At 40.2% G+C, this 9627-nt stretch overlaps 1 protein-coding gene across 2 annotated transcripts in view; it reads left to right on the top strand.

Moving 5' to 3' along the window:
• The first annotated feature begins 15 nt into the window (after window positions 1-15).
• The window catches only part of PDK3 (pyruvate dehydrogenase kinase 3), a 51999-nt gene continuing 42387 nt past the window's right edge, over window positions 16-9627 (top strand). Inside the window, exon 1 of one of the 2 annotated variants that reach the window (XM_027636876.1) lies at window positions 16-188. In XM_027636876.1, the coding sequence (XP_027492677.1) occupies window positions 83-188 (106 nt within the window). In that variant the 5' untranslated portion in view covers window positions 16-82. The remainder of the gene's footprint in view (window positions 189-9627) is intronic. The other variant, XM_027636887.1, reaches the window with a different exon arrangement.

The following is a 9627-nucleotide window of genomic DNA, read 5'->3' as shown; positions in this document are numbered from 1 at the left end:
GCCGCGCCCCGGGCAGGAGCCGCTCCCCGGGCAGGAGCCGCCGCCGCCGCCGGGAGCGGAGCCGGGCGGGCCGCGCCGCGCCATGCGGCTGTGCGGGGCGCTGCTGAAGAGCCCCATCCCCAAGCAGATCGAGTACTACTCGCGCTTCTCCCCCTCGCCCCTCTCCATCAAGCAGTTCCTCGACTTCGGTGAGCGCCGGGGCCGCGGCGTTGAGGGGGGATGTGGGGGGTCGCCGCGGCTCTGCCGGCGAGTAGGCCCCGGCTCCTCGGCCACAGCCCCTCGATCCCCGGCTCCTCGCCCCGCAGCGTGAGCGCGGCCGGGCCCGGCGGGGCGGCCCCGCAGGCCGGGGGGCCCCGCGCTGAGTCCGGGCCGTGCGCGGGGTCGGCGGAGAGCGAGCAGCCGCTGCTCGTCTGACCCAGGTGCCAGGAGAGGCAGGCGTGGTGCTCCTTCCCTGCGTTATTCCCGGGCACGGCCACCGTGGGGATGGGGGGGTCATACTAAGGGTTTCTGACCTGACGTTTTTGTGAGCTTACCCTCTCCTTCACTCGCTAAATTACTGGTCTTGAGCGTGGAAATTTTAATCTAGAGATCGACTTACTTAAACCTCGGGCGTGAACTCTGGCAGTACTTGTGTGGGAGACCTGTTTGTGCAAAAATCAGAAGTGCTTCAGGAAACGTTGCTGATGAAAAAATAGCATTTTTCTTTTCAGAATAAGTAATGATGCCATTGTTAGTATAACAATAATTTCAGAATAAATAGCATCTTTCTTCGTAGAAGCACTGAAACTAAACCCAGGAGTGGCTTGTGCTGCTGTTAAAAAACGTGCTTCCATCTAGATAGCAATAAACCTGTATCTGTTATCAGAGGTTGTTTGGCTCCTGCTCTCTGACACAAGAGTTATTGAGATTTTATTATCATATGAATATTGCTGATAGAGTAAATGTAAACGCCAAGTGTAACACCATGAAGCGTAACAGAGCGTTCCTTCGTTCTACGGTTACACTAAAGGTGCAAAAGGACAAAAATGAGCCAGTGGTGTTCAGCCAGAAAGTGATTAAAAGTGGAAACAATTGCACAACTATGGCAATAGTATTAGCAAAAGAATGCTGTAAGTACAGAAAGCCAGTGCTGGGCTCGATACAGCATCTCAGTGAAACAGGTTTTTGTACCATTTAAAAAGAAAACAACCAAAAAACCACATCACACCATGGCTCCATTTAAAGGAGAACCTTGCTTGCTTTCTCTGGTCTCCGCTCACCTGAATTTGTTCTCACTTCCCCACCCCTTCCTGTGCTGATGGGCTTCTCCAGCTCTGGCACTTCTGCTTCTTATACTGTGTCTTTCTGTACTGCCAAGAGCAATGGCCTAAAACTTATCTTTATTTTAGCCCTGACAGTAAACAAATCGTGTCACCGTTGCCTATTTGAAAGTTGGGTTTGTAAATTGTTGCCAGGGAAGTACTGATGATTGTGAGGCTTTTCAGTTGTGACTAGAGAGGTATAAAGAATTTATACCTCAGAATTTTCTTTAATGCCTTGGATGTCGTGACAAAACTTTGCTTTTTGCTAAGGATTTCTACAGGTCTCCGTTGCCCCTGCATTACTGTTTGCCTTTAGACTTCTCTTCTGTGGCAGCCTTTCAATAATGTTATGTTTGTTCTAACATAGTATCTGTATTACTTTGTGGTTTGAAAAATGTCTCGCAATTCTCCAGGAAAAAAGTAGTTTTATGTTACAATTTTAAGCCTGGTTTATGTTAGTGGAAATAAACAGAGTGAGAATGGCACGTTACAGCCTGGCCAGCCTTATTTTTTGGATGTGCTCCAGTCTGTTGTCACTGGTGTGTCATTGGAATCGTGTGTGCAGCCTATATATTTAAGTGTATTCATATTTTAAGAGTGATGGGAAGGTATCTAGTCGTTGACATTTAAAACCTCTGAAGGAAAAAAAAATGTCTATGGTTTAGTCTTGGAAGGTCGCTAGGAGTTTCTAAAATTAGTAGTTTTATGTTGTATCAACATTGCTAAACCTATCAGCTTGATCTTAATAAGCCTTATGGGCCACTTAACATCTGCACTTACGTCCTATTTAGTGCCTGTATTTACTTGGGAAAACTCAAGTAGCAAGTTTACAGCAGTTTAAGCAGATAGATTAAAAACAGTGTAGTTACTTGACTTATGTGATCCTAGGTGTTTATGGCTTTGGGTAGTTTCAAGTTCTGTTGGAGACTTCAGAGGCCTAGAGGAAAAATTGACATCAAAACGTAAGGTGATGGTGCAAGGGTTTTACCACTTGAGGCGTGAAAGGCCTGGAGAACATGCACTGTGTCAGGGAGCTATGTTACTTTAATCTGAATTAGCCAAAAAGGAATTTGCTGGTGGCACAGGACACAGATATTCAAGAGAGCAAATACACCAAGCATAAGGAGCACGATACTCAAGGTGCAGTTCACTTGTGCTTATCCCACCTGAATGTGTAGTGGGAAGAAGACACTCTGTTTTGTGGTCAGCTTATAGAGGCTACCTAATGTCTCACTTAAAAAGAAATGGTATTTTTAGTTGAGCTGCATGAATGTAGCTTGTTTTACAAAAAGGTGACTGAATTTTCAACAAATACTGAAGAAGAGTAAGCCCAAAGGAAACGTGTGAATAACCCTCTCATGGCAGTCTGATTTTGTCTGATGTACATTTCTTGTATGGGATTTGCACTTACTGTGATGTGGATTTATTTGAAGAAAGTTTTTTGACTTAAATTCTGATGGTAATGAAACTGCAATGTGTTCTTCATGTCTTTTTTTTTATTATAGGTTATATTGGTTTATACGAAGTTGTTGGTGTAAAAATTTATCTCTTTGTAAAAATCTTGTGAGCAGGGGAGGAGAAACTTTATACTTCTTGTGAGCTGAAGAGTCTTCAAAGACAGTTGGTGGCAATGTATAGTGAGGTACAGCTTGGGCTTTTATTTATTACTAAATAACCATGTGGGTTGTATGGAACACACCTGTCTGCATACTGGGACTGTAGAGTCTCTTCTGGTGATATAAATTAACTTTCTCATAGAGCTTAATTCAGCTAATTAAACCTCTGTAAAAGCCAATTTGGCTGTTTGAGGTAACTCACTAGTCCCAGGAACCCGTGAAACAAACCAGAAAGCAATAGTTAAACAGCGACTCTCACTTGGTTTTCGTAGCTGAGCCCTGTCTGTGTCCTGTACTTTGTTGAGTTTGCAGCTGTCTTTGTGGCTGCCGCAACTGTGTCAGAGGTTACTGTGTCATGGGCTCGGGACCTCTGTGTCAGAAAGTCTGAGCGCTCAGATTATGCAGCTTTTTTCTGTTTTTGCTGTGTGTACATTTTCTGTTTGCACGCTCCTGAATACTGTTCAGGCAATTTCTTTTGTTATGAAGTGTATTTCCCAAGATAGTTGTGCAATCTCGTTCCTTTGCGAAGGAATGACCTTCTGTAAGTGTGTTTCAATATAAACAAGTTTTGACCTTGTATAATATTAGCATGTCACTCCAGGTTTATCCAGGCCTCTATGTCTAGTCTGGCAAAAACACAAAACAACCAACTGGATTCAGCTATGTACTTCCAAACTGGGTAGTTCTTCTGGAAGTTATTTTGATAGATTTCCAAGTACAAACATTTCTTAATGACCCAGACTGATATAATTACTCAAATATCTTTTCTGAAATGAACTTTTGAGTATAGATGTCATCTAATGTTCAGGTACATGGGTCTTTGTACATTTTGGGAGCTAGACTGTTTGAGAAAAGCGATGCCCGTACTGGAGATCTGTCTTGATAGAGCATCTCAATTTAGATTTGCTTCAGTGTGTAGAGTGGGCCTTAGAGGGTGACAGGTTAATCCAAAATACACAATAATCTTAATCAGCAACCACATGGATACCCAGTGGGTCATGTGTGCCTGGGGAAAATATTAACCCATCACACAGGTTTGTTTGAGAAAAGTAGAGTTTCTTTTCTGTGAGTGTCCTAGCATTTAAAAAAGGCACACGGAGCCCTGAGCTCATGGTGCCTGCACTGCCCCCTGTGTTGTGAGGGCCGGGTGTGAGCAGAACCCTGCCCCAGCTGACAAACTGCACACAGCTGCTTGGCTGCCTCGGTACCTCAGTGAAGTTACTGACAAATGTTTTGGGAAATGAATGGTTGTACTGCAAAGGTTACATATAATTAAGCACAAATAAAGACATGAGTGAACTATAAATTGTGCAATCCTTTGATCATGCATGAAAGAGTCATTTGAAGTTGTGCTTGTGCTGTGCTGTTGTGAATGTGTGCCAATATACTGTACTCAAGTAATTCTCTCATTGCTGCTGCTCTGCTGACCAAGTGCCTGAGACTTTTGCGAGTCTGAGATTTGTTTCATCAGAAACACCTACCATGTGCTTTTGGAGCTTGTTTACTACTAAATCTGTCTGGGCCAGTTGTACTTAGCCTTTTTTTATGTTTCAAAACAATTATTTTGGATGAATTTTGTACTTACAGGGTTAAACTTTGCTTTTTGTTAGCTCTTTTAACATTTGATGTACTAGTGTTCAGGTACCACATAGTTACTGATGAATTTGGATAAAAAAGTCACGCATAGGCTGAAAATAGAAGTGAATCATAGTGAACTCTTGTTGTGGAATGTGGCTTAGGAGATCCTGATTTTGTAGGTTATAGTCAAAATATTTGTGGCAACTGCTGCAATTTGTGGCAACTGTGGCATTGAAAAATATCACGAAGGTTGTAATTTGGTAATTTTACTGTACTGTGAACAGCTGAGCATGCAGCAGATAATCAGTGACTGCGTGTGGTTTGGGAATTGTTGTGCCCTGGGGCGTATCTGGAGGAAAAGATGATCAATGGATCCTCCCCGTTTTTAAATACAATTTTTGGTATGAAATCGTTTAGTTTATGTAGTAAAAAGGTACCTGTTAAACTCAGCTGTCTCGAGGAAACCTGTAGGCCTCTTCCAAAACTAATATAGAGTAAATCATTTGTTGGCATCACGGTGGATTGTTGACAGTTGTAGGTGATCGGGTTTCTGCAGGAGTGTTTACGCTTCCTGTTGTTGGCAGAGGCGGCAGCGCTGAGCTGGAATGTGCCGTTGGAAGGGAGGCTGGCAGATACAATTTGAACAACGAGATGTGGCGGTAGGAAAGTAGAGTTCAAAACCAGCCTTCTGTCTCCAAATATAATTATTAATCTTCTTATGGAAGATGACTGGAAAATTTTTCTACGCGAAAAGATATTGGAAGATTTTTATTGTGTGGTGTTTTTTTTTTTAACAGAACATTGCAATTGCCTTAGATACCGTTTCTCCACCAAAGTTTAGGGCTAAAAGATACTATTGAAGAATTACCTGCCATTTATTGCTTGCAGCTGCCTTTTCTACTTCTGTTTGTGCACTGACCTTAAAACCTTATGCTTGATTTAAATGCATCTTAAAAAAAAATTTTTCTCTTAACACATATGTTAACCATTGGTATGGTAACCACTGAACTGGATCACAAAGATGAATGCTAGTCAGACATTACTGTCTTCTATTTTCATCTGACTGGCTTCGGCTTCCATCTAGCAGTTTCATTACAGCTTTTGTTGGTAGATTGTGTTCTTCTGATGCCTGGAATTTTTTCACTATTTTTTCACAATTTGTACATTGTGTTGGAGTATTTTTTTTTTTTTTATATTGTAAAGCTAAACACATTAAATGAACTATTTCAAGCCTTGTGAAAATACTATGGAATTATCTTTTGTGGCTTTTCCAGAATTTTCAGTGTTGTTCTTCAAATATGCCTGTTACAGCTTTAAATAGAATCCCTTTAGGAGTTTTGCCAAACATTGGAATAGAATCATTTTACTGCTGTTTAGCTTTTACCTTGAAAGGCTACTCGTTGGTCACAGTGGCTGCTGGATGTGCAAGCTGGATTGTCTGGCTGCTTTTGTTCTTCAATTATTTTGGGGTTATCACTTTTCCATATTCGGTCCTTCATTCCCTAGATCTGGGCATGGATAAAGTTTTCATTTCATAACATTAAAAAGGGTTTCCTTTGAATGGGCTGTAGCACAGCAAGTAAGCTGGAAACCTTTTTGATGCAACTCTTGTTATTTATAACCTGTTCCTATTTACAGCTGCCAGACACTGGCAGGCAGTGATGTTCCAATACTATATATAATATTGAGGGGTTTTATAAAGCCTAATATTGATTGTTTTGAAGGTCTGGAGTAGTCGTTGTGGTTAGATAACTCTGTTTAGCAGTCACTGTTAACTGTGGTATGACAGAGATACTTTTGTGTGGGAGTACTGTGTAATATTAGAGCGGGGTGCATTTCATTTACTGAATTATCTGTATCAGTCACTTTTACAGGCTGTTTATTCAGTAAAGGAACACTTAATTTCTGTGAGTGGTTGAGACTTTGTATATTCTGAATTAAGTTTTTTTGTATAGTTATGGTACAAATTCCATAAATTGTTGTTGTAGATGATCAAACTGGATCACCAAAGTAATTTTTTTTTCCTCATAAAGGTTAAGCATTGAAAACTCTTCCTTCAGTAGGTGGTTTGGCTGGCCAGTCTTACCTGTAAGTGTAGGCTTGTAGTCTGCAAGTGAGCATCGTCCAGCTGGTGGAATTGCTTGTCCTTTGTTTCCCAAAACAGGAGAAAATTTCTCAATCTGTGTTCTGTTTGTCTTTGCACTGACCAGAGGAGCTGGTGCAGTCCTCTGCCTTGAGGCACTGGGAAGGGGAGATGATGTTACCCTGGACACCCCACACATCTCTGCATACTCATGTTTGGGTTTTTTCCCTGAAGCTGATAAGGCATTGAAGCAGTTCGATGTCTTTGGTGCAAGAAAGAGGACAAGAAGCTGTGAAGCAGTAAACAATGCCAGTGGTTCTGTTTGCTTCTTTTTAGCAAGTAGCACAAGTAATCCAGAAATTGAGAGAAATTGGGAGCTCGGGAAACTTCTTTCTGGAACGACAAAAAGATAGGATTTGTAGTTCTTGAAGATCTAAAAATGTTTGGGACACCTTTTTCTTCCAGCAACTGGTAGAAATTGCTGAAATGCTTCCTTTAGATTATTAAGAATGTGCTTGAAAATCTGAAACTTAATTAAATTTTGATGAAAATGAACGTGAATTTGATAGCATTCCTTCCCTTCCAGAATGGACGAAATGACAGCTAGTGATTGTAAAGTAGCATAACTTCTACAAGCTAAGAAAATAGGTAGATAAGGTCTCTCCTAAGACATAAGGAGTACAAGGTGATCTGTCAGTTTTGGAAGGAGCAATTCTGATGCAGACAAAAGATAAGAGAGCAGTAGAACAGTGTTAGGAGTTCCAGAAATACAGTTGATTAAAAAAAAAAAAATGAAAGGTGGAAGCAAGGACATCTATCTCGGGTTGCAGTACAAATAACAGCTAAGGTGAAAGGTCATGGGATAAAAAAGCAGATAAAAAGATGTTGAGATAATTTATATTAATTGGAGAGAATGCTCAAGTGTAGCATTTACTTGGTTTAAGTAAGTACATAATGATAAAGACTGTTGAATTCATCTTTGCTTTGGTCTTCAGAAAAAGATGAATTGTATCCAGGAACATAAAGGAAATCACAGTTCTCCCCTGACCCAGATTTTAGATAAGCTGAAATATATCTAGATCCTCTTGGCTTAGTGGGTTCCAGTAGAAGTCAGTCAGTTCTGTGTTTCGTGGGTAGCTTTTTTCTGCAAATGTGTGTGGCCTGGTACAGTACAGCTGCTGCTTATGGGCTTCATGGAGATAATGGATGGTGATGGCTCCAGGGTTCTGGAGTGGGAAAATACACTACTTTTCTTTCAGAGAAATGGAAGAGGAGGACATTAAAGTTAAGTCACGTTACCTGAAGTAGCTGAAAAAAATGATGGAGCTGATAATGAAGTTTGTAGTTCATAGATAAACACCAAGAGAAAAAGAGGTGGTAAAGAGACAATAAATTATGTTGGGCTGCCCTAATTTCCCAGTTAATTTGATATTTGCTAAGGCAGTAGCAACAGGTGCTGCACCTGGCATTTTATGAAGTTTTGGCACAGTCCCATGTGAAACTCTTAATGAAAAAAAAACCAAAACAACACACAAAACAGCAGAATAACTTCAAGGTAAGATTGCTATATAGTAGATATTCAGTGTTCTGGTTCTTGACCCTTCCAGTTGAGCACCCATCTAGGTGCTTGCTCTTCTCCTCCCATCCCCCATTGGCATGGGGAGAGAATGGAAAAGGTAAATATGAGAAAACTCATGGCTTGAGAATAAGACAGTTTTGAAGTGAAGAAAAGAGGAAGAGGAACAAGTGATGCAAAAGCAGTCAGTCGCCACCCCTCACAAGCAGAGTGATGTCTCAGTGTAATGGCTCTCTTGGGAGACAGAGAGAGAGAGAGAAAAAGCACAGCACCCTCTGGGTCTCTGTGGGGAAAGCTGACTCCAGCCTGCCCTACACAGTACAAATATTTATGAAGAATGCTTCATATATACTCTGTGTTTTACTAGCAGCCATTGATCTTCACAGGAGTGTTTTGTGTAGAGGGAGTGTTGTGTCTCCACTCCCCCAGAGCCTAAAAAAATATATCCTTCATAGAATTAGACATAGATAGATTTAGCAATTGTTTTATCTATTTTCATAGTTACTATAGTAGAACAGCTTTTCTTGTTGCCAGTTGTCCTTTGTTTTTTGTAAAAGCCGTCTACAGGCTGCTACTTATCCTTTTAAAAATGTGTTTGTTTTTTTTGTGTTTTTCTGGAGTCAGTTAAATATAATTTTTCTTCTTGGGTTGAAAGGATAGATTAGAGCACTGAACTGTGATTCTGAGATATAGTTCTTTTTCTGATGCTTTATGTGTTATAAGTGAGTATTTTATTGGCCCTTTTTTCCTCTAATCCCTTCTATGTAAAGTTAAAAAATAACTTTTTGCTAAAAAGTAATTTGCATTTTAACTGCTACTTATTTGTTTTAGTCCTTATTTATGTTTTTCTGAAAGATTTTTGTAACTGGATAAATACCTTTGAACTAGCAATGACATAGAGGAATCCTCTAATCTTTTTTTGTTATGTGGTTTGTTAATCATCAAAAGCATTTGGTAACAAGATGTTTAACAGTCTAATACATTTCACCTCACTGAGACTGAAGGGAAACTGGAGCATGTGATATTGGTAGTATTTTTATGTAATTGGTTTTAGCTGGGTGAGTCTTTGCTCATAAACATTAATTTTATTTATGCTGTAGATTTGGAATAGCTTTTCCATTGGCAGGTTGACAGGAACTAAAAGATAAAGCAGGGATTTGTATTTTTCTGGAACAGTTAGTGGGAATTTTTTCATAAAGGTTAGGAAGGAAGTTATCAAAGCTGTGAGTTAAAAGAGTGTTAAAAATTTGGAATATCTAGTTATAACCTTCAATGTGAAAATAGATTTTTTACCTCTTATGGGAGGAAAAGGTGATTATGAGTTCCAAGAAGCAAAACTCAGTCTTTTCTGGTCAGTTTATGGTAACAGAATCTGATCAGAGCAACAAAAGAGGAATAAAGTTTCTTTGGCTTGGTATTTTAAGTGTCATCTACATTTAAAAAAAGAATTTAAAATTTGTTTTAAAGTTTTGA

Source organism: Corapipo altera, unplaced genomic scaffold, assembly GCF_003945725.1.
Source record: "Corapipo altera isolate COAL_440 unplaced genomic scaffold, ASM394572v1 0, whole genome shotgun sequence".
NCBI lineage: Eukaryota > Metazoa > Chordata > Aves > Passeriformes > Pipridae > Corapipo > Corapipo altera.
Note: the sequence above shows the minus strand (reverse complement) of the source record. Positions and strands in the feature narration are given on the sequence as shown.